The 25,623-nt window shown below is 38.9% G+C and overlaps 1 protein-coding gene across 1 annotated transcript in view; it reads left to right on the top strand.

Annotated features, from left to right (window-relative positions):
- The window catches only part of LOC126457634 (pyrethroid hydrolase Ces2a), a 172,874-nt gene that overhangs the window by 21,035 nt on the left and 126,216 nt on the right, over nucleotides 1-25,623 (top strand). Inside the window, exons 2-3 of the mRNA XM_050094105.1 lie at nucleotides 1,839-1,976; nucleotides 17,747-17,894. Of these exons, the coding sequence (XP_049950062.1) occupies nucleotides 1,839-1,976; nucleotides 17,747-17,894 (286 nt within the window). The remainder of the gene's footprint in view (nucleotides 1-1,838; nucleotides 1,977-17,746; nucleotides 17,895-25,623) is intronic.

Raw genomic sequence — 25,623 nt, 5'->3', positions numbered from 1 at the left:
AGCAAGGCCAAATATTATTCCAGTGTGGCACTTACCTGACCAATATGCGCCATAATAATTTGCACTAGAAGCCCAAGGACACCACGAAGCCATGAACATAAGTCTGGTACATTACCATCTTCAGACTGGACATGAATATTGAGCGTCTATCTGAGCTGTTCCTAGTGCAATATATCCAACCTGGTCACTTGGTGCAATTCCATGTCAGTCAGAGAAAACCTGCAAACATCACCAGTTGTTAGTCTCTGAAGCAAGGGCAAAATTAATAAAAAAAAAATGGTTCAAATGGCTCTGAGCACTATGGGACTTAACTGCTGTGGTCATTAGTCCCCTAGAACTTAGAACTACTTAAACCTAACTAACCTAAGGACATCACACACATCCATGCCCGAGGCAGGATTCGAACCTGCGACCGTAGCAGTCCCGCGGTTCCGGACTGCGCGCCTAGAACCACTAGACCATCGCGGCCGGCAATTAATAAAAACATAAACAAATAAATACAGAAACAAACAGTGCTCAGTTGACTGGAAATCCCAGAAAGTAAACAACAAAACTTCGTTCTTGCTACCAAATGGTGCATTGTAACACTGTGTGTGCTTGACTTGCATTAGGAATGGCAGGACCATGGGGGTGAGGTAGCGAGCATTGTTTGTTTAGAACATTTTTAAATTTGTTGGTCCACATAATTATTGTTATTGTGAATGCCATCTGAGCACCAGATAATTATTATGAATTAAAGTGATTTTAACAAGGGAATCACTATTTTGTTAGAAAGAATATAAAGCAGAAACATTTAAACTTACAATGTAGGCAACAGATTCAGACGCTCTTTCAAGATTCATTTAAGTCCTACCCAAATGTCCCAACAAACAGTTTTAAGATTCTGTGGATAAGAAAAATAAACACACACATAAACAATAGTAAAGTTTTGATGAGTGAACACAGTAAAACAGAACTGCTTGGCAATAGAACTTGAAAGCAAAAACAAGTTACACATAAATGGGAGGCTGAGCATTGCAACATAGATTGACATGAACATGCCCGAGGCTCGCTAAATAAACAACATGGTTACGTGTTGAAATAAGAAAGAAATTGGTGCACCACAACAGGGCAAACGGGGAAGATGCCAAAAAATATTCCAAAAACTCTGCTACTCATTCCACTGTCCAAATATAATGAAGATCATCACTGCATGAGGATAATTATGGTGCCCACCCAGTCTTAATAGGTCCAGGAGCAGCATCCCTTTGTATAAACCAGCACCAACAGCAAGCTCTAAAAACCATAAGTTGCCACGGGCTGCATGTCCTCTGGTTGTGGCATGCCCCTGGTGCAGGAACATCCTCCTTTGCATGTTTATGCTTGTTCTCCTTCCTCAAACAGCATGATCAAAAATAGAGTCCATTCATACTGAGTGCCTCTTAGCCTAAACAGACTGCCAACAACCTCTTTCACTGGAAACCATCAGAAATCTCTCCCTGCCTGGTACCCTAGCCTGCTCTGTCCAATCAAACCAAAGAGAGTGTCACATTGCAGCACCACAGACCTACAAACCAGGTGCTAAGTATCGGCCTTGCAGCATGGCTCACTTATGTACATTGTTCTAAATGTTAACCAGGCATAGGCCTCTGAATAAAATATTACTTATACATAAATTCATAGATATTTTAAGATACAGCATGACTGTCTCTGTTGTGTTATTATTTCTGCTGAGAAATATGAATGCTGAATAGTCTCTTAGTGCTGTTGTTTATAACTGTCTAATTTTTGAAAGTGAAAGAAATAAGTTAAACTTTTCTCCCTGGTAAATAACTTTTCAATACATGTTCTTTTTGCAGAGACCTCGAAGAGCTTTTCTTTCTGGTACATACAGTGCCACAAAGCCACCTCCTCCGTGCCCTCAACCAGATCCTAGAGGAACAGGTGGCATTGTTGGAAGTGAAGATTGTCTATTCCTGAATGTCTTCACACCAAAAGTATGTACCATATCTTGTTAAATTTAAAATAGTATTTGTGCTCAAACAGAATTGTGTCTACTGTAAAAAATTAAGTTATTAAGCCATTGTACTGGAGAATTGGGAAGAATAAGTTCCTAGAAAAGCATATACAAAAAGAAGAGTCTGTAACTCTTCAGAGTGACCCCATGTGATTTAATGTATTCGCCCTAGAGCTATTATTGCTCACAAGAAAATGAGCATTGAGAGAATACTGCTGCTAAAGTGAGAACAATCAGCAGATAATTGTATACTTTTCACATTCGTTCAGACAGGAGTTTCAAAGGGACATATATAGATGTGAGTAAGTACTGTGCTTTGCATAGGATCATGTTGATAAAGCATTCTGAAGTGATGTGTAGTGACCAAATAAAAAAAAAAAGGTCTTGAATTTTTTGGCATTGTCAAGTCATGTTGTTTCTAGACAGTGCATTGTGCTTATTTTCCATGTCATAAGATCAAAGAAGGTTTCATTATCACTAATTATGGGATTAAATAGGTCTAGGAGTGCTCCACAGCATGCTGAAGCTCCTATGCAACCCCAGTTTCAAGTTCTTCTTAAATGACTTGAATCGCCAGTATGTGCATTGTTGTAAAAGAACATCTTCAGTACACATCTGCTACAACATTCCCTAGTTTTGATGAATTTTTGCCTGTGGAAGCAGTTTGAAACTCAGATACTGGTGTAATTGTATAAACTGTTTGTACATGACTTGCCTGGACAACCAGGACTATATCTGTGCTGACCTTTATTTCCCTGTTTGCTTGAAAAATGAAGATGAATTCATGAAACTCTTCTCTTTTAGCTCCTGGTAGAATGGGTGTATTAATTATTAATACACAGCCAACAATCATATCTCAAATAATGAGTTATACCAAAAGATCTACTACAAATCAGTGAATAATTACTGGAAAAAGGGCATAAACTACTTTTAGACTGTATTTCCACCGTGAAAATACAAGAATGCAGTTTTAAAAAAGTATCATTCTTACACTTACAGATGGGCCTGACAGTGATTACTGGTTCCTTAAAACATGTGAGGTGATAATGAAACTGTGTTCTGTTTACAGAAACTTTGACATACCAAGAACCCACCTGAATTAAAACAGGCAAACCTTTAGGAGAACATACTAGTGGAACAAGCTGCATGAGTTTCTGAACATTAATAAGGAGTTGTCTCTTTTGGAGACATTGTGGATATATTGTCTAATGAACTGAAATAGTTCAGGGTATGGAAAGAGCTGTTGATTTAAAAAAATATAATGAAATGAGTTACTGATGAATTAGCGAAAACAGCTTCATTTATTCATACAGTCAGTGGAATAGTTCTGCCAAAGCACATAGCGACTGCAGAAACAAGTTCAAGAGAAAACTGATTCTGTAACCAATACAAAGGTTGGATACATGTTGGCCAGTCGACAGATGTTTTGATTAAAACATCATTTGAACTGAAAGGTAATCTGCAGTCCATTGTGGTCATTATGGAATATTACTGAATAAAAGGACAGATTACAAAAAAGAAAAAAATATCAATTTATTTCAGACTCTTGGATGGTGAAGCCAAAGGGTTGTAGGGTGCAGGTACATAATGAAACTGATAGCTACCACTGTTACCAGCTTTTCAAACAACAGTGAACAGATATTATTACCCACACTTGCACAAAGTCTCATGGGAAATACAGAATGAGTTTGTAGGTAACATACAAGACACTTTGTAAAATCTTCTGAAAAATTTGGAATCAGATAATCTGAATGGATGGAGAATGGGTGAGATGGCTAATGAAGGATTGCTGAAAAATGTCTTATGGTAGCTGGAGAAGGGTACTATAGAAAAAATCTTCATTATGAAAAAGGACATCATGATTGTAGAACAGGTTAGCCAGGATCGTGAGGTGAGAATGATCAACTACATCATTAATTGTGTAGATGGATAGCAAACTGGAATGTTCCAGTATGACAGACTATGGGAATTGGAATTTAAATGATGTTGGAATTGAGGCAGGAACAAATAAGTGCTGTTATGGAGAACACAGCAGATTGAGGAGGAACTAGGAAGTTAGAAGAAGTTCTAGATGCAGCCTATTCTAGAACAGAAGCAATGAAGATGAATCAAAAAGAACTAATCCAACAAGGAGACACTAAGAACAGGACAGTTAGAAATGGGACAGAATCACAAATAATGAAAATCACATCAATAGTACAAGAGTCAGACGAAAAAGTAAATACATTAAAAGCTAAGATCTGTGTGTGAGTCCAAAAGCAAGGTTTTTGCAATTTCCATGAAGTTGTATAACAAGCTATTTGAAGTGAATGGTCAGGCTCCCAGGTTCTACATGAGTGGGGTTTTAGTTTGTTTTTTATTTGTTTTATGCATGTTTCATGGATCCATAAAGTGATGAGTTTGCCCTGAATGTGGAAAGTGTCAAGATTATATTACATATATTTACATGTATGTTCAATTACACTTTACCATTCAACAGATTTACAATGGATACTATAATATTACAAATAAAACAATAAATGACTTCAGTGGTGACACACACACAACAGTTTGCCTGTCACAGTTGTTATTGTACTACTGGGTAATCAGTTCAGCAACATAAAAACAATAAAAATACACATTCACACAATACAATGAGTGAATCAAAGTAGCCCAATGTACATGAAACACTTGCAGCAACATTTGTCAATCATGAAACTATTTAGCTACGTTTTCCTAGGCAATCTCACATTTAGAAATTCCTCAACTAAGCACAATGAGTAATTCTAGAGAAATTCAGGAACTGTTGTAGGTTAGTTTGGAAAATGGATTCACTATTCCTTGGATTTTCAAACTCAGTGGAAACAAAGTAAAAAATATTTGCACCAGCATACATGGCACTTCTGTGCATCATTGACAGATTTTTTGATTGGTGGTGTATAGCATTCTTATGTCTAGTGTCATGCAAGTGGATTGTTGAGTGGTTGTTTACAATGAAGCATATAAGAGAGAAAATGTAGTGTGAAGCAGTGGTAAGAGGCAAGAGCTATGGGAATATGAACTAAGCTGGTGTGATGTCAAGTTGGTTGGACATTAAGGTAGAAGAATAATAATATGAAGCCAAGCCAGGTTTGAGTGTTGCTTCTGTACTAGGATTAGACTGCTTAAGAGAAAATAAAGGAGCTATATATTGTGGAAATAGGACTGTAAGAATTAAAAGAGATAACTCGACTGCAGGAGGAAACTTTTAAGCAAAGAAGTACAGAGAAAAACAGTCACATAATCACAGTGGATAACCTGACTGGAGCTAATGAGAGGAATTGGGACAGCTAGAATGGAAGCAGAAGTGCGGATCTCAGATGAAAGTGACAGATGAAATAACAAGAGAACTCAGAGCAAAAGGTGACAAGAAAATTATGAGAAGTCTTTCGATTAAGTCTGAAGATGAAAGATATATCTAAGGAAATTTAGGTGAAAACAAACAAGATGGAGAAAGGATTTTGGGGGGTTTGCAGAGTGATCAGTTAGTCAGTAGTGTAACCCACTCATTCTAATAAACAAAATAAATGGGGGACTGTAATTATGCTGGAAATGAAAAAGGCAAATTAAATTACTAAAGTCAAAAGAGACAGACTGCTAAGCTAGCCATTCATTGATAGTCATAGATTTTTCCTGTTATACCAGTGAAAGGAATTCATGAAGGAAATTTCAATAACAGCAGAGAGCTGTTCTGAACAAATTATTTGGAACCAAATATAAAACTCTGGAACGTTAAGTTAGTAGACTATTTCAAGCAGTTGTGCATCATAATATTTGAGAGGCATTATGTTATAAAATTTCACAACAGTATCGTGGGATTACACATATGGCAGAAAACCATACAAATTCTCAGTAAATTAGTCAGGGAAACTCTTCTGCGCTCACACAGTCCAGAAGAAGAAATCAAGCACCTGATGTTCCTTCTGTACACAGGGCTGCCCACAGCAAGTATTGCCAGGATAATGGAGAAGCATAACATAAAAACAATTTTTCACCCAACTGTTAAACTCAGGAACATATTTGGGTCAGTCAAAGACCAACTATGGCTGTGGGCACATGGTATCTGCAGCATCTATTGCAAGACTGGCATGTAGTGCATCAGCCAGACAAAGTGATGCATCTCATAGCACTGTTCAGAACATTTGAGGAGCATTCACCTCGGCAAAATTGACAAGTCTGCAGTGACAGAGCCCGATGAAGGAAGTATGTATGTTTTTGAACAGACAATGATGCTGTACTGTGCCAGTGGGTTCAGGGATTTGTTCATCAAACAGGCAGTGTAAATAAAAGTACTTGACAATCTTGTCAACTGGCACAGTGGTTTCCAACTCAGCTCCACATTGGTGTTAACAAAACTGTCATACGTCAGAATCACTGTGATGTGAAAGTGACAGAAAAAGCAGGTGAAATAGACATGTAGCATGAGAACCCAATGCTAGGATGCTGGGACCGCCCCCCCCCTCCCCCCTTTCCCACACTGCTAGCGCCACCCCCCCCTGCCCCCACCCTCCACCCCTGCCCCACCACCACCACCAGCACCACTGGGCACAACATCCAACATCTCTTCCAATGACATACAACTGATCCACCCATTGGGTTCTTGGCAGAGCAGTTGCAATACAGGAGCTATAAAGGAACAAACTGGACATGACACCAGGACTTTGCCTGAAGATGACAAGTGTGTAATTCATTAAAATGTTGTGACAACATGACGTCATAACTTGGCCATAGCCCAGAAAGATTTTGTCAATGCACATAATTACTTCAGTTACCAAATATTATCAGATTCAGTTGCGTGTTGAAGAACAATACAGCTGATGTATCAAGCTTGTGAATCATGCAAACCAATGTGCCTAATCCACCCTTGTTTCCTGTTCTTAAACAGAATTGTCAGTGATGTGTTGTATGCCATGTTAAGCAACTGGGAACAGGCATCCTCAAGGCAGACAGTTCCTTTATGCCTAATCACGATCTCAGCCAGTTTAGTGGTAATTGTACCTATATAAAATGCTGTACAGTGGACCTGAATTTAGTTGATAAAGATAATGGTTTGGGACTGGCATTAGGTTTAACTAGAATGTTACATAGATTAGGAGGGCAAAGGAACCATTATCCCTGTCTCAAGGTAACTACCAGTGCAATTGTCCTCACTGTAAAACCTGTTTCATATACCCACCCACTACCACCTACTCCAGCCCCACTGCTGGTAAATGCTACAACATAAAAGGCAGAGCAAGTTATGAAACAACACATGCTATTTATCAGCTAACGTGACAACTGAACAGCTGTGAGTTACACAAATGGCCACCACCAAACTGACTGAGTTCATGAATGGGATAAGAGATGTCTGTTTTGGGGGGCACCTGACACTCAGTTGCTTAATAGGCTCTACAACCTGAACAACATGTGGACTCTTTGGATTCTGCCACTGATACTATTACCCCTAAACTTTGCAAATAGGAACTTGCCTGCCAACACATCCATGCATCCCCACAACCTCATGGACTAAATTTCCATTAACATATCTCTCACGTTTTTTTCTGTTTTTTGCTTTTTTTCTGGAAAACCAACAATATTGTCCCCTTCAAAGTAGTTCCTCTCAACAGCAATACACCAGTGGAATCATTGTTACCAGTCTTCGTAGCAGTGCTAAAAGACTTCAACTGGTAGGGTGTTTTTACATGTCAGTCATATTCTTTTCAATGTTCTCTAGAGTCCAAAAATGATGGTCTTATAAGACATTCTTCAATTTCAATAAAAGAAAAAAGTCACAAGAATTCAGATCAGGTGAATAGGGGGAGTTGGGGAGGGGGGGGGGGGGAGGCCATGGAACAACAGGAATGCCTTTTGAGGTAAAAAATTCTGTGATGGAATTGGCTGTGTGACCTGGGGTGATTTCGTGATGCAACATCCAGTTGTCTGCACTGTCTGGTCACACCCAATTCACCCTTTTCCTGTGCCTTTCAAGGACTTCTTTATAAAATAAGTGATTGACATTTTGTCCTGGAGGATCAGTATCACAAGAGCAGGCACACGTTCAATGTTTTTGTCAGCTTTTGAAGTTGAATTTCTCCCTGGGGAAGGTTCATCTGCATTGTGTTCTCAGCCTTCCAAAAATGATCCGTGCCAGTGAAGAAATTGTGCTCTTGATAAGGAATGTTCCCCATAGGCAAGTTTCAACTTTTCAGATATTACACTCAAGGATTCCCCAGGTGTAACACAAAACTTGATGATGTGACATTGCTCTAAGTTCTGCTTTCTATTTTCGTAACACACAACAAAAACACAACTTCACTGATGGCACTCTCAAAAATCATATGGTGGCTGTACAGAGCTGAAACTTGGACTGAGCATCTGGAAAGGATGAATAATGGTCTACACAAGTGGAACTACACACTGTTGCCAGATCACTCACAGTAGTGTAAGTCTCATTACTTTTCTCCCTCTGTTTGTGTGACAGTTGGTCACACTGATATGAAGAGTGCTTCATGCATTGTGTGTAAACATGTGCATGCTGCACTGAGGCGCTTAGTCTTGGCTTGGCAGCCGTTGAGAATGGAGCTCCCATTGGATGATACCGCCAAGTGAGAATTTCATGCAGTTATTCAGTTTTTGAATGCAAAGGGCACTGCACTGACTGAAATCCATCGCCAATTGATGGAAGTGTACAGTGAGTCATGCATGGATGTCAAAAATGTTTGTAAGTGGTGTAGAGAGTTTGCAGCTGGTCAGTCCGAAATTCATGACAAACAAAGGAGCAGGAGACCATCAATTTCTGAGGAGACAGTGTTTAAGGTTGAGCAAAGCATGCGTGAAGATCTGATGATCATCCTGGATGATCTCCACACGTTGGTTCCTGAGGTTTCCCAAAGCACCACTCATAGAATTTTAATGGAAACATTGAACTAACGGAAGATGTGGTCAAGATGAGTGCCACGCATGCTGACTGAGGACCACATGCGGCAAGTTGATGCTTCCCGTGCATTTCTTCACTGTCTTGCACTCGAACAGGACAACTTTCTGGACTCAATTGTCATGGGTGACAAAACCAGGGCATATTACTTTACACCTGAGACCAAGCAACAATCATGCCAGTGGCGGCATCCTTCTTCGCCAAAGCCACAGTAATTCAAACAAACACAGTCCGCTGGTAAAGTCATGACAACCTTTTTTGGGACTGGAAAGGGGTGTTGTTGGTCAACTTTATGCCCACTGGGACCACCATTAATGCTGACCGGTACTGTGAGACTCTGAAAAAACTCAAACGGGCAATTCAGAACCGGAGAAGAGGAATGTCAAGCAGGGGTGTACACATTGCTCTGCAAACTGTTGCTCTCCTGCAATAGCTTCAGTGGAACATAAACACCCACCCACCCTATAGTCATGACTTGGTGCCCACTGACTATCAGCTGTTCCCTAAGTTAAAAGAACATTTGGCTGGAAAGCGATTCATCTCCGACAACGAGGTGAAAGAAGAGGTTCATAACTTTCTGAACAGCATGACAGTGAGTTGGCATGACATGCCACAGTGTCTACAAAAATGCATCGACAGAAATGTTGATTATGTCAAAAAAAAAGCTAAATGTTCAAGCTGTAAACTGATGTAAACCATTGTAGAAATAAACAGGTCTATGTACTTATAAAAAAAAATAGGAGACCTTTCTCCTGGAATTACCCTCATACTATTCAAGCCCCACTATCATAAAATTCATCAGAGTATTTTTTTAAATGACATTTCCTAATGATCAGCATGACTAATGCCACTCCTGCTTTCTTTTTCTTTCTTTCCTCATGTCTCTTTCTTGTCTATCTCCTGCTCATTACTTCTTTATAGTTATCCCACAACTTACATGCTTTTGTCTTCTTCTTTGTGCATGACTACTTTGCCATTATTCTTTCTTTATATACACCACAAATAAAAAAAGATGTAGAACCATCATAGTTCTTATTTACATATACAATGTGGAATCATCTTAGTTTCTAGAGGGGAAACATTCCACGTGGGAATTCTTTGCATTTACATATGCCTACCTGTGTCTGTATATGTGCAGATGGATATGTGTGTGCGTGGGAGTGTATACCTGTCCTTTTTTCCCCCTAAGGTAAGTCTTTCCGATCCGGGATTGGAATGACTCCTTACCCTCTCCCTTAAAACCCACATCCTTTCGTCTTATCCTCTCCTTCCCTCTTTCCTGATGAAGCAACCCTGGGTTGCGAAAGCTTGAATATTTGTGTGTGTGTTTGTGTGTTTTTTATTGTGTCTATCAACATACCAGCATCTTTGTTTTATATAATAGAGGGAAACATTCCACGTGGGAAAAATATACATAAAAAACAAAGATGCTGTGACTTACCAAACAAGAAAGCGCTGGTAGATAGACACAATAAAAAACACACTAACACACACACAAATTTCAGCTTTCACAACCCAAGGTTGTTTCATCAGGAAAGAGGGAAAGAGGGAAAGAGAAGAGGACGTGGGTTTTAAGGGAGAGGGTAAGGAGTCATTCCAATCCCGGGAGCGGAAAGACTTACCTTAGGGGGAAAAAAGGACAGGTATACACTCGCACACACACACACACACACACACACACACGCATATCCATCCGCACATACACAGACACAAGCAGACATTTGTAAAGGCCTTTACAATCTGCCTGAATTTACGATTACAGTAACTAAAACTCGAAATTACACCTCCTATACGAAACTCACATGCAATGTAAGTAAGAATCTACGAAGTAAACACAGAAAGGAAGCTATATACGTATCTTTCTGCACTGTCAATGTGCACCAACCATAATACACGTCTTCTCTTCAACAAGGCTAAGATAAGAGTTTTTCTCAAGAGTACCTTCTCAACTGTTCTCATTATTATAACAATGGTCACTGACACAATTAGCACAGACTAACATAGAAGCTCCATGGTTCTTCCATACACTTTCACTAAAACTTCCATGGATCGCCCGACAAGTACTTGTCATTGCTGTTCGACCGATGCATCTACCTTCCTCTCGCGACTGCATTTCAAACCTGCACATACAAACATGTGATACACATTAAGTAGGATTCTATCATCCCACACTCACATCTAAAATATTGTGTGTTTGAGATAGTAGAAGGCCGAGTGGTTCTAGAATTTACACCAAAATTCTCGAATTGCTACAAGATGCCAATAATATCAGAATGACAGGAAGTGCAAAGTGGCAAAACAGGACTGGCTGTAGGAGAAATGGAAAGCTGTAAATGCATTGTTGATTATAGAAAAGGTATGTGCTACTTATAGAAAAATTTAAGAAAACTTTGGAGAAAAGAGAAGCAACTGTACGAACATTAAGAGCTGAGATGACAGTCCAGTACTAAAGAAAGGAGACAAGGCTGAGAGATGGTATGAATATATTGCAAGGAAAGGAAAAAAAACATGATGATAATAGTATGAAAAGAGGAGAAGTAGCAGATGATGCAAAACTGCAAGAATAAAATTGATAAAGCACTGAATGACCAAACTAAAGCAACGCACCTAGAATAAACAACATTTATTCAGAGTTATTAATCCTTTCATTCTTAAACCTCATTTTACTTAAACATAAATGACAAATAAGAGGTCTAAAACTGCCTTCTATAAGCTCAAGTTGTCCATACATGTCTTATTCCCTCCATGGCCCTAGTATTTTTCTTCAAGTTCAAAAGCATCTCACTAGATGGGAACACTAGGGAGACATGGGACATAGATGTCTCAGTGCTCAAAACTGTGTATTATTTTAGAGGGACATACGTGTCTCATCAACCACAAAAGGGTGACTTGGGAGAAGCAACCATGACAAAGTTGATCAACCTCGTATACACGTTAATGAGAGAGGTAAAATACTTCCAGACTTCAAGAAGAATTTGACCGTCTCACTACCAAAGCAGTTAGTGCCAAGTGTGGGTATAAAACATTAACACAAACTATCTACAAAGGGATGAAATAGCTAGTAGAAGCCAACATGGGGGATGATTAGGTTTGGGTTTGGAGGAATATAGAAACATGCAAGTGATTCTGTCCCTACAATGTATATTAGAAAGATAGATCCATATTTATAGCATTTTTAGATTTAGAAACAGCTCTTCCCAATATGAACTTGAATACAGTCATTGGAATTCTGAAGTTATCAAGGGTAAAATGTGAGGAGAGAAAGATTATTTAAAGCAGAATGTATTCCTAACAGTGAAAAGACAAAAAATGGAGACAGTAATTGAGAAACAAATGAGACAAATTTGTAGCCTATTAGTATGTATATAGTAAAGGAAACCAACAAGAAATTTGGAAAATGAATCAAAAGTCAAGGAGAAGAAATAAAAGTTTTAAGGTTTCCTGATGACTTTACAGTTTTGAAGTGATGATAAAGGACTTGGAAAATTATTTGAGTGGAATAGATAGCGCCTTTAAAATAGTTTACAATGTGGCCAATAAAAGTAAAACAAAAGTAATAGAGTGTAGTGAAGTAAGTCAGGGAATGCTAAGGGAATTAAATTACTTGATGAGACCATGAAAATAGTAAACAAGCTTCACTGTCTGGGGTGCAAAATAGCTAATGTTAGCAGAAGTAAAGAGGTTGTAGCAGTAGACTAGCAACAGAAAGAAAATACATGTATCTTATATTCTGTGTATATATAAACTGAAGTATGCTGATGCATTCTGTCTGTATGTTTGGATTAATCTCAAGAACTACTTTCAGGATTTTTATTCTGTTTTCATTACTAAATAGACTAATTTCTGAGAAAGGTGTGTGTATATAATTTATAAATATTTTGTGCAAATTGACTAAACTATGTCTCCCACCACTGTGAAAACACTGCCATTGCCACTTAGCTGTGAATGACAGAACTCCTAGGACTCACAGTAATTCTTGTGGTGCTCTTTACCAATGCTACATGGTGAAGGATGCTTTGTACCAATGTCACATAGGAGAAAGTGCTTTTTACCATTGGTACAGGGCAAAGGATGCTTCATAATGATGCATGACAGGGGCTGCCCAATACTAATGTTACATGGGAGAGGGCACTTCATACTGATGTTGTGTGGTGGAGGGTGCTTCTTACCAAAGTTACATGACAGAGATTCCCCCATGCCAATATTGTGTGGTCGAGAGTGCTTTGCACCAGTGTTGCATGGCAGAGGGTGTACTGATGTTGTGAGGCAGAGGGTGCATCTTACCAAAGTGGTGTGACAAAGAGTTCTTTGTGCTGTTATTGTGTGGTGGAGGGTACTACTTACCACTGTTGCATGGCAGAGGGTCCTCCGTACCAATGTTGCTAGGTCACATGTGTTTCATACCAGTATCGTATGGCAGAAGGTGCTTTGCCAATGTAGTGAGCAGAGGATGTTTCTGTGCAATGTAATGTGGCAAAGCGTGGTTTATACCAATGTTGGATGGCAGAGAGTGCTGCATACCAATGTTGCATCCTACCAGTTTTGTGTGACAAAGGGTATTTTCTACTGATGCTATGTTGAGAAATGCAGGAAAAGGTTACACAGAAAATATAGTTCATGCTGGACTGATGCTGGAGTCAACTGGTCAGCAAGTGAGCATAGCCTGTGCTGAATCCATTGCAATTGGGTGGACCACACATTACTGGTACTCAATTCAGTCAGCTAGTATGTGGCTGTACCTCACATTGAATTGGGGCTGCAGCTGGATGTATGAGATGTCACTCCAAATTCCAGTTAAATTCAGAACGAATAATTTGTACCTATGAGAACTTTCCTGGTGTACACTGCTTAAAACATTGAAGTTATATGTTTTTTAAGGGTGAAGAGCCCCTTCACACCTGCACCAATGTGGTGACTATCTCAGAAGATCTACTGTCATCTCTGTATTTGTTAGTTATTAATCGAGGGCTTCATGGGATGGGAGACCACGATGTCATCCATATGTCTGGGTAGGATTAACCACTAATGTAGTTGCTTCAAGGAAATAGATAGTGGATGAAAAGCAAATGAAGGGTAATGGTTTAAGGGCAGAGGGAAAAAAGTGGCAAGGAAAGAAACCTCTGTAATAGTCTGGTTGGGTAATAACAGCAGTAGCAGTTTTCTTGCTATCTGCGACAGATCATGCTAGGGTGAGGCTGTTATTAGTTTCGAGTGCCATGCAATGCATGGTTCCATTGTCATAGTTTAGGCCGTCATAAAGAGCGACAGTCCTATCGAAGAGGGGTACTGCTGGGCCAGGCACCTATGAGTCTCCTGAGCCAGCTGCAGCATTTGTACCTGCAACAAAAGCCAAGATCATTATGAGTGGTCGATTGGTCATAAATCGATCGCACTGTGCAAGGGATTTGGTTGGGTTTGTTTGTGTTTTAGTGCGCTGTATGGCTTCCCTTCATTGCTGGATGGTAAGCTAGTTTACAGCTGGCAATACCAATTAGCTGTGCTGTGGAGCAGGGGCTCACAAATATTTGCTGTGTTTGTCTGTTGGTGCTACCCACAGGTGGTTAATTGTCCCTAATTAGTAGTGTTTCTAGATGGTTATGTTTCTACCCGGGTTGAGGTTGAAAGTATTGTTCAAATGTCTTGTTTTCCTGTATAGTCATGTGGCATACATGGACCCCAAAACCCTCCTATTCAGTGTGCTTTGCCTGTTGAGCATAGTGTAAAGCTGTTTGAGCCTCATGTTAGTTCGGTTGGTCACATGTATATGAAAGTGATGCTGTCTAATATTGTTCACTGAGTTCTTATCAAGACTGTACATAGAAGTCCATCAACAAAAGTATCACTTTGATCACTTTACCAACAAGTCATCTGGCCATTGATACTTAGCACTACTTGTGCAAAGCTGAGGTGGGTTGTTAGGCCAAGATAAATTTAATTAGCACATACTTTCTGAAAGTTTTTTTTTGTAGCTTTATATAGAAGTGAAACATGGACAATAAAAAATACAGACAAGAGAAGAAAAGCTTTTTAAATATGGTGCTATAAAAGAATGGTGGAGATTAAATGGGTAGATTGATTGAGTAACAAAGAGACACTGAATTGAACTGGAGGGGAAAGAACTTCACAGCACAATATGATTAAGGCAAAGTTTAGGTTGATAGGACTAATTCTTAGGCACCATGGAACAGTTAATTTGATGATGGGGGACAGCACGTTGGGGTTAAAGTTTTAAAGGGAGACCCTGCTTGACTGCAGTACTCAGGTTTAAATGGATGTAAGATGCAGTAGTTATGCAGATATGAGAAGACTTGGGCATGGTAGACTAGCATGGAGAGTCACTTCAAACTAGTCTTCAGACTCATGACAGCAACAACATTAATGGAGTGAAGTCACATAAGAAGGCTTATTTAAGATATGTGTGGGAAGACAGATAGTGGTAATGGCTTCCTTTTTTAGTAAACATTCTTCAAATACCAAAAACTCAAGCATGAAAACTATAGTATACATCCTTAAAGGACACAGAAAGTGAAGCAAATGGGAATGAACATGGTGGAGAATTTTAATGTAGTGTCATAGAAGGATTGTAAGAATGTACTGGTTTTAAGAAATGTGAACTGACATAGTATAAATAACATGGGTAAAGAATGAACCCCAATGTAATAATATGAAAAGTACAGACTATATTCTGCAAGATTCCCTCATGTATATTACAAAGATGCTTACAGTTTCTCTCTAATGGCTTCAGTATTTCAGTAGTCTGATTTAAAAAGCAATTGCTGATTGAAATACTACTGATTGTTCATACAGTAGATGTACATATGGTATGAAATTTGTAATGAGGTAATGATGGGTGATGTATGATATGATAGCAGAATAGGATTATATATGGTCATTTATAAGCAGTGTGAAATGCAGCAAGCTGAAATGATTCCACTTGCCCTTATGTCTAAACTAAATAAAGAGCAACTTTATTTCTCCCATTTTCAAGACTAATCCTAACGTAGACAGTGTAGAAAAAGATAGATTGCTACTTACCATAAGGATGACACATTAAGTTGCAGACAGGCACAATTAAAAGACACTTACACTTATGCATAAGCTTTTGGCCCTTTGTCAGAACAAGAGAAAGACACACATACCATTCATTCACACAAGCAAGCACACCACATACACACATGGCTGCCAACTCTGGCAGCTTGGACCAGAATGCAGCTTTCCTTTCACATAGAATGGAAGCAGCAGTCTGGAGGGGGGGGGGGGGGGGGATGGGAGGGGATAGCAGTGTACAGGTGAGGAGACATTGTCTGGCAGAGTGGGCAGGGACTAGACTGCCAACAGGGCAACATCAGGAGGCTGTGGGGAAGGGAGATGGTGAAAACAGAGCTCTCTTAATTATCTCATCCTCAACTTGTTAAAGTACTATCCCCATCCTAACAGTTTCTGCCCCCTTTGTCCTATCACCTACTCCCAATTCTCATCTCCCGCCCTCTTTGTTTGCAGCCATTTGCCAACGCACCTGCCCATCTTTCCTTAACTGAGTCAGGTGGCATAGTGGTTAGCACACTGGACTTGAATTCAGGAGTACAATAGTTCAAATCCGCATCTGGCCATCCTGATTTAGGTTTTCCATGGTTTCCCTAAATCACTTCAGGCAAATGCCAAGATGGTTCTTTAGAAAGGGCATGGCCAATTTCTTTCCCCATCCTTGCCTAATCCAAAGCAACCTATGACCTCGCTGTTTGGTCACCTCCCCCAAATCAACCAACCAACCATCTTTCTATGCTCTTCTGCTTTTTCACTCTGTTTTCCTCACCTCCCTGCCCCACAACCTCCTGAAGCTGTGCCTATTGGCAGTCTAGTCCCTGCACACTCCACCAGACAGCACTCCCCCCCCCCCCCCCTCCACCCTTACACTGCTATCCCTCCTGTTCCCCGCACCCTCCAGAGTGCTGCTTCTATTCCACGTGAAAGTTGCTTTCTGGTGCAAGGTGCTGGAGTTGGCAGTCATGTGTGTGTGAGGTGTGCTTGCTTGTGTGAATGAATAGTGTGTATGTTTCTCTTTCTTATTCTGATGAAGGTTGTGGCCAAAAGCTTATGTGTAAGTGTCTTTTAATTATGCTTGTTTGTCACTTAATGTGTCATCTTTACAGGAAGTAGCATTCTGTCTTTTCCTACATTGTTGAAATTCCAATTTAGAGTTTCCATTGTTTAATCTTAATATAGTTTTTACATGTAATGTTAAAATTCTTTCATGAGAGGTGTTTTCTAATCTTTGTTGTGTAATGCATGACTTGCACTTGATTTTGCCATCTCTCAAAAATCTGTAATTTACAAAATATCACTATCTAGGAATGTTCTCATAAGAAATTTGAGAGTGTTCAAGTTGTAGAAGTACCCCTAATATTTCTGTTTATGAAAAGTGTGTGTACCATCAATGGAAAAATATGTTGGTAAATGAAATACTTCAGAAATAATTTTTTTAATAGTATTGGTGGACTTACTTTGAAAACACAGGAGACATCTGCATTGCTATAAATCTACCCATAATAGAGTAGTGTTAAACCCAATTAAAGTTATCTGACCCACAGTCAATCAAAATAATTCCACTTCTAAAGCTGTAGGAATATTGCCAGTAATTTGTATCTTTTATGTCTTTATTAATCAGTCTCTGCTAAGCATCAGTGAGTGCTGATATAGTCATTAATTGGTCATTTGCAGCTAGTCTCTGTCCAGTTGTCATCATTTGTGTATTTTGCTGAATGAACTATAAATGACACCAATCAAATCATGTATATCAACAATCAACATTTTCTATCCAGCTTCCAGATGGAAGTAGTGGTTTACCAGTGCTGTTTTGGATTCATGGTGGTGGTTACCGTCGTGGCTCAGCATCTCAATATGGAGTGACACCACTATTGAATAAAAATGTAGTAGTTGTTACTATACAATATCGTCTTGGAACATTGGGTGAGTCACATCTTTGAGGTTTTTTCTTGGTATTACTGTGCCAGCTTTCTCTTTGTCTACAGCAAAGGAACAAAGGAGCTCTACATCTTCACTAGTACGTATCCTCCACGTACATATCCCCTTACCTGTACCACACCTTCCCCCCCTCCTCCCCACCATATCGCTGTCCCTCCCCCTCCGCACCCCATGTCTCCTCCTTACCCCCACCATTCATGCTGCATTGCTGCTTTCACCAGGCACAGTTGCTGTCCTCAGTCCAGCCACAGCAGCTGGAGACAGTCAACTTGTGTATGTGTGAGTTATGCTTGTGTGTTTTACTTTTGGAAAACGAATTTTGTGTGAATGCTTAAATGTATAGCAATCTTTCCATTGTGGCTGTCCGCAACTCAATCTATCCTCTGTAGAGTGAGTAGCAGTCTATACTTATCATAATATTATCAAGTGAACATATGTATTGTGTAATGTAACAATAATAAGTGCTTTCAAGCTTGAGAATTGCAAAAATGTTAATTGAGTAAGTATAATATTTAAAGAACTTGACTGATCTCTGCAAATGAAACTGTGTTGAAAAGTATATCAGAACTTTCAAGTATGTCATGCACATCAGACTACAAAAGCTGTTATGCATGTGCTTGCCTCACCATGGATGCTGTTCATGAAGATGTCATCTACAAATCTGAAACAGACAAGGTATTTAAGGTGTTGTAGCATCCACTGAGAACCATTTCTCTCATCACCACTCTTGTCGATCTTTTCCAGCTCTCTTCTTGTTCTGCATATCACTGTCCTCTCCTTCCCCCTATCTCATATCCCAGTTTTTTCCTCTAATGGCCACATCCACGTTCATGTGCACCTATTCGTAAACAGCCAGTGCTGCCTTGAATCTGTGTGTGAATGATAGACAGTATGCACTTATAGCAGAAAAAGAGTGAATGCTTGAAAGTTGCTGTATGTTTCTGATATAATAAGAATACCTATGTGCAATGCATCCTTCTTTTGCAGTGAATGTTTGCCTTTCTTTATTTTTTGTTTGTTATTTCCATCACAGAGTTCCACTGCCATGCTATTGTCACTTTTAAGTTTTTAATTTTGTATTGTTCAGCTAACATCACAGCCCAGCATCATTTCATCTTCTTTCTTTGTTTTTTCTAGTTATTCCAGTATTCATCTTCTCTTTATGCTGCTTTTTCCTTCTTCAAGCTGTACAGCTGATGGTTTTATTCCCAAATACATTTTACCTTCTAAGTTTTGTTTATTTCTAAAGACAATGTTTCTGTTATTTCTGATTCTTGAACAGTGGCGGCATTAGGTGCCGGCAACTGCTGACGGCCTTGTGCTTGTGGGGGCCTTGCAAAAAAGTTGTTGAAGCTGTTAAAATTTTAGCTACTTAGTTGTCCATCTCTATTTCCATATGACTGTAGTAGTATTTATCTAGGGTTGTCTGGCAACATTATGACAGTTAAGCCCCATTACAAGATGCATCTAAGATGTACACCTATGCAGCTGCAGACTGGTTCTGATAGGCCTATTACATTACACAATTCATGCAGGATATACCTGCCATGAATCAGCGCATGTGCACTAGATGGCACAAACACATGGATCTCGAAGGAGACTTTTTTGTTGTAAAGTCGTTCATACAGATTAAAAGAATTTTGTAAAATAAATTATTGAACTATATACTTAGAGAGGAAGCTGATCGCCACATTAAAGAAAGATGCATGTTAAATGGAAAATACACTTACTTTTCTTTATACCACATTCACAACTCACTTGGTATGCACTGTTTTTCCAAATTGACACTTCGATCCAACAATAAGCAAATGCAACAGTGCTCTGTGGAAGAGACAAAACGGACAGGAGCACTGTCTTGGCCAGTAATGCCAGCTTTCTGAAACCAGTCCTATCAAGTGACACTTCACTCTTTTTTCAAGTTATTGAACTAGTACAAGTGAGAAAGTCTTTTATCTCTGAAGGTTTTGTTGTACCAATTTCAGCCATATTTACTAAAAGAACCCCACCGTATGGTAAGTCAGTATACAAATACATTTCTTGGCGTGTTTATTTGGCTGCTATCACACATGACAGAATAAAAGAAAAATATTCTGCCAAGTATGATAATCACACAGTCTGTTCGCTCTGTATTATGACACTGAGTACTTTAAGTACCATACTATACCTATCAACATACTTAGCACAAAATGTTTTTCAGATCAGCGTGTCTGGAGGACCCTCAATAGACAGAGACATAGGGAGAAAATGGGAATCTGGTGCATAAAAAAGAAAAAGCTATGATTCCAGAATGAGATTTTCACTCTGCAGCGGAGTGTGCGCTGATATGAAACTTCCTGGCAGATTAAAACTGTGTGCCCGACCGAGACTCGAACTCGGGACCTTTGCCTTTCACAGGCAAGTGCTCTACCATCTGAGCTACCGAAGCACAACTCATGCCCGGTCCTCACAGCTTTACTTCTGCCAGTATCTCGTCTCCTACCTTCCAAACTTTACAGAAGCTCTCCTGCGAACCTTGCAGAACTAGCACTCCTGAAAGAAAGGATACTGCAGAGACATGGCTTAGCCACAGCCTGGGGGATGTTTCCAGAATGAGATTTTCACTCTGCAGCAGAGTGTGCGCTGATATGAAACTTCCTGACAGATTAAAACTGTGTGCCCGACCGAGACTCGAACTCAGGACCTTTGCCTTTCGCGCGCAAGTGCTCTACCATCCTTTCTTTCAGGAGTGCTAGTTCTGCAAGGTTCGCAGGAGAGCTTCTGTAAAGTTTGGAAGGTAGGAGATGAGATACGGGCAGAAGTAAAGCTGTGAGGACCGGGCGTGAGTCGTGCTTCGGTAGCTCAGATGGTAGAGCACTTGCCTGCAAAAGGCAAAGGTCCCGAGTTCGAGTCTCGGTCGGGCACACAGTTTTAATCTGCCAGGAAGTTTCAAAAAGCTATGAGTTCAAGTATGATGGAATTTCTTAAGAAAACTTCAGGTGTAGCTGCTCCAGGGGCCTCCGATGAAGCTCTTATCCAAGTGTCTTTAGTTTCTGAAAAAGATCCAGCTTCAGGGTCGAATGAAGCTGCTACCTTTTCTGATACAGCATAGGAGTTGGGTGAAACTGCTATGATCTGAGATTGTGTGCCAAATAAACACTTTTAAAGTGACAATCAAGAACAAACTGTTCATATAAGAGATTCATTTATAGAATTAGATCCAGGAAAGTGGCTATTTCCAGTAACAGATTCACAACATCATGATTTAATTCAAAACAGTCCCCAACAAAACCTAGAGAATCCTGATGAAAGATACCCCAAAGATGGAAATAAAAGACATTTTACTTAATTTCATTTTACTAGAAAATTGAGTAGTGGCAAAAAGCAACATCACAGATGTTTAGCTTACTCCACATCTCAAGACAAATTTTATTGCTTTCCATGTCGACTTTGTTCACATTTGCAACCACAGATGGTGAAAGAAGGATGTTGTGACTGGAAAGATCTGAGTAGGATATTGCAAAGGCATGTACAAAGTCAAGGACACATGGAGTGCATGATAAGATGGATGGAATTCTGTAAAGGAATCAAATAAGGAAAAGCATTAGACAAGGAAAATGAGAGACTGATTAGGGAATCAAAAAAGTATTGGTAGAATTTGTTTCAAATATTGGTCAATATTATAAAATACTTAGCTTCATACAGTATGGCATTTAGAGGGTATTGAGAATCCCTTAACCAGAACTATAGTGGAAACAGTGGAAATATTATAACTGTAGTGGAAACAGTGGAAATATTATAGACCTATTTAAGTTGTTATCCAGATATGATCACTAAAAGAGCACTTGCAACATATTAATGAAAAGCAACTTTGTCAGCATTATCTGAGCCACAACATACAAATTTAATTGATTACATTAATGTCCAAATTACTAACAACAAAATTATAAACAGAGTCAAATGAGCAAAATATTATACCTTCTTGCTCGATTGTACCAGGGATTTGAGCTGTATGGAACAAATGTCAATAATATTAAGATTTTTTAATTGCTCAACTGGAGAGATAGAGGAACATTTTGTTTGGTTTATTGCCATTGCAGAAACAACGTGAGAGTATTTAAGAGACGCCATTTTAAAGGAACTAGAAAATAATGGCCTAGACATCCAAAACTGTCGAGACAGGGATATGATAATGGTGCCAGTATGGTTGGCATTACTAAAGGTGTTAGAACAAGAATACTCAATATTAATCCACAAGCTTGTTCACACCATGGTGATGCCATTGTTGGAATTTGCTTTTGCTGGATGTCGCTAACATTTCTACAACAGTTAAAATGGTCTTCGGCTTTGTCAGTAAAGTTTCTGTGCTTTTTACAAAATCAAGTAAGTGTTGGGATCTTACAAAAACTAAATTAAAACCTCTGTCTGTAACACAATGGGAAAGCAGAATCAGAGCTGTAAAAGCAATATTTTTGCTATTTGATGATGTCATCAAAAGTGTGGTTGACCTGAAAAATAGAACTGATGATTCCGAAACTCTTAGCAACTGTGAAGCAGTCTTGAAGGAAATGTTAACCTTGAGTTTATTGTTGCAATACACATGCGGTTGAGATTTTACTGTGTGTCAGCAACATAAGTAAACTTTGGCAATCAGTTCAAGTGAATTTGAAAGTCAATATTGATGGTTTATGATCATTTTATGACTGGATTACAGAATTCCAGAACACAGCATTTGAAACAAGTGTGGCAGAAACTCGATTGTTTGTAGAAAGGTGCAGCTACAAAAATCAGTCTCAGTTTAAAAACAAAAGAATAGCATGGAAAAAATGAATATTCAGTTATGAACAACAAACTGATGAACTTATGCAATCTGCTGAAGTGCAGTACAGAATTAGCTTCTTTAACAAAATGAGAGACACTATAATAGCCAATGCTGAATGTCGATTCAAAGCACTAAATTAATATTTTGAAAAATTTGGAAGAAGTACAACCAAATCTTTACATAACAATCAGAATAATGCTCACAGTTCCTGTCAGTACAGCTTCTGCCAAGACAAGTTTCTCAAAGTTAAAATAGATTTAGACATACTAAAGAGGCATGATGTGCCAAGAAATACTATTTGTGTTGTCAGTACTATCAATTGAAGTGGAAATACTGGCTAGTATTAACTATGAAGTAATCTTTAAAAAAATTTAGTGAGGAAAAAAGCCAGAAGTTTCATTTATTTTAATGGGTTTTTGTTTAATGTAATTTTTGTCATTGCAGTAATCATATTATATTATAACAATAAAATTTGTATAGCTATAATTATTATTAGTGTATAATTCAGCTCATTTAATTGAACATTTTCTTTATGACTGGAAAGTGAAAGGGGCCTCGCAAAGCTGATTCGTCGCCGATGTTCAGTTGTAGCCTAGTGCTGCCAGTGTTCTTGAATATCTTTTATGTTTAAATGTTTTTTGAGCTCTTTGTTGCAGGCTAATGCTGATGTCAAATACCTAAGACAATAGTTCAGTTGACCTGTCCCCACTCATGCTGTAAAATTTGCCAAGTAGGGTCAATACCGGCTTCCAAGATTCCAGGTGTACTGTCACATATAATCATCAAAGGCCCACAGTGTTTCAGCAAATAACCATTCTGTCAACATCAGGTGGTGCTGATGGATTCCAAGAACCTTGGAAGCAGCATATATGCCAGGAAAGCCTCAGATGACGTTTAGGATCAATATCTATTTTGTCATCACTGCTGATGTTTTCTGGATATTCTGATGTATTTCTATTTTACTTCTAATTCTTATCCTTTGTTTGTATGGCACCTGTTATTTTTCTTAAAATTCTTCTTTCTTATGTGTCCATTCTATCTACCATGTAAATCACTGTTAAACAGAAGAGCAAAAGACAAAGCACATTCAGTCATGGTTGAAAGAGAACTCAGAGCTCTTAAAGACAAAACCACAGTAACCAAACAATGCTAACAGCACTTAAACATGTTAAACCAGGTAAAGCTCCTTGATTTGACAATATCAACCTAAAATTCCTAATAAACTGTGGCAAATACACAAAAGTATGCATGGCTTATTTCTTCACAGACATTATGCAGACAGGCAATATACAACAAAAATTTAAACATTCAGCTATAATTGATATGTTAATATCTGGAAAATGAATTGGTGCCATAAGAGCTACTGACCAATAGCCCTACTATCTGTGGCCTTCAACCAACTAGAACAGATTAACTAGAATAGAGTCAGTGCAAGATTACCTGAAGCAATCTCAGTGAACAAGCAGGCTTCCAGTGAAAACAAAGCTGCACAGATCAGGTTCTGCCACTCATCACTTACATCGAGGCAGTATTTCAAAGAAAACTTAAAACTACAGCTGCATTCATTGACTTATCAATGGCCTGTGATACAGTGTGTAGAGAAGGCATGATATACAACCTTCTTCACATAATTCCTTGCAAAGCAGTTGCTCATCTAATCTAATGGGATCCAAGATCAGCTGCCCAAGAAAATTATAAAGAAACAGCCTATCACAGGGATCAGAAGAAATCTTAATGCCGACCTAGATGTAGTGGAAAACTTCTTTTCCAATGCAGGCTCCAACAAAACTACACAAAAAAGTATGTTTCATGTTCCCACATAAATAATAAACTCACTGGATGAAAACTCAACATACAGTTCAAAAACGCTACATCTACTCACAATAAAACACAAAAGTGCTTGGGGTGACCCACAATACAACTGAGCTTTTCAGAGAACATCCAATAGAAACAGCTGAAAAACTGAAAACAATAAACAACATCATTCAAAAGCTCTATGGTACAACCTGGGGAGCATCCATATGATCCCTACACTCTTCTGCTGTGGGTCTTCTGAACTGTTAAATATTGTGCACCAATTTGGCTAAACAGCCTGTAGGCAGAGAAGATACATGTCCATCTACATAGCACCATGAGAATAATTGCTCTTGTTATCAAAACAAAACACCTACAAAATGGCTGCCAATACTAGTCGGCATTCCACACTGTGAACTATGATGCATAAATGCTCTCATCAAGGTGCACAAAAATGCCATGGATAGTAAAAACCTGTCTACATCAAGTTATCGATGATGCAAGCTATAACTGACTCCCGTCTAGATGACCACCAACAATAGCAGGAAGGGTCACTGATTTCAAATTATTAATGCATGGAATTGAGAATGGATTGGACAACAAAATACTACTATGCTGTGTACCAACAGAAAACCAGTTGAATTGCCAAACAAAACATGGCCAATGCTAAACAGATTTAGATCTCAAAATGGGACATGTGCATGTTTTTACACAAATGGGGCATGCAACCATCCCCACTTTGCAATTGCAGAGAACCACAAATTATCAGACACATTACAGAAGAATGCTCCACAAGATCGTATAATGGTAAACCAGAAGACCTCCTGCTGGCAACTCCAAAGTTGATAGATTACGTAAATACTCTACACGTTTATTTATAAGATTTTGTATTGTGTATGTTATGACCTACATTACATGATTTTTTTCTTTGGTTTATTGAAAAGCCATAGGATAAACAAATAAATGCTGTTGAGCATTTATATGCACACTCACATTCTCATCTTACCACTTTTTATAATAATTTAGTTTTGTGAATCTCTTATTGTAGACATACTAAGTTAAGCCATATGCACTTTCAATTTTTCTGATTCATTCATCCACTACATATCTTTCTAATACATA

Source organism: Schistocerca serialis, chromosome 2, assembly GCF_023864345.2.
Source record: "Schistocerca serialis cubense isolate TAMUIC-IGC-003099 chromosome 2, iqSchSeri2.2, whole genome shotgun sequence".
Classification (NCBI taxonomy): domain Eukaryota; kingdom Metazoa; phylum Arthropoda; class Insecta; order Orthoptera; family Acrididae; genus Schistocerca; species Schistocerca serialis.
Note: the sequence above shows the minus strand (reverse complement) of the source record. Positions and strands in the feature narration are given on the sequence as shown.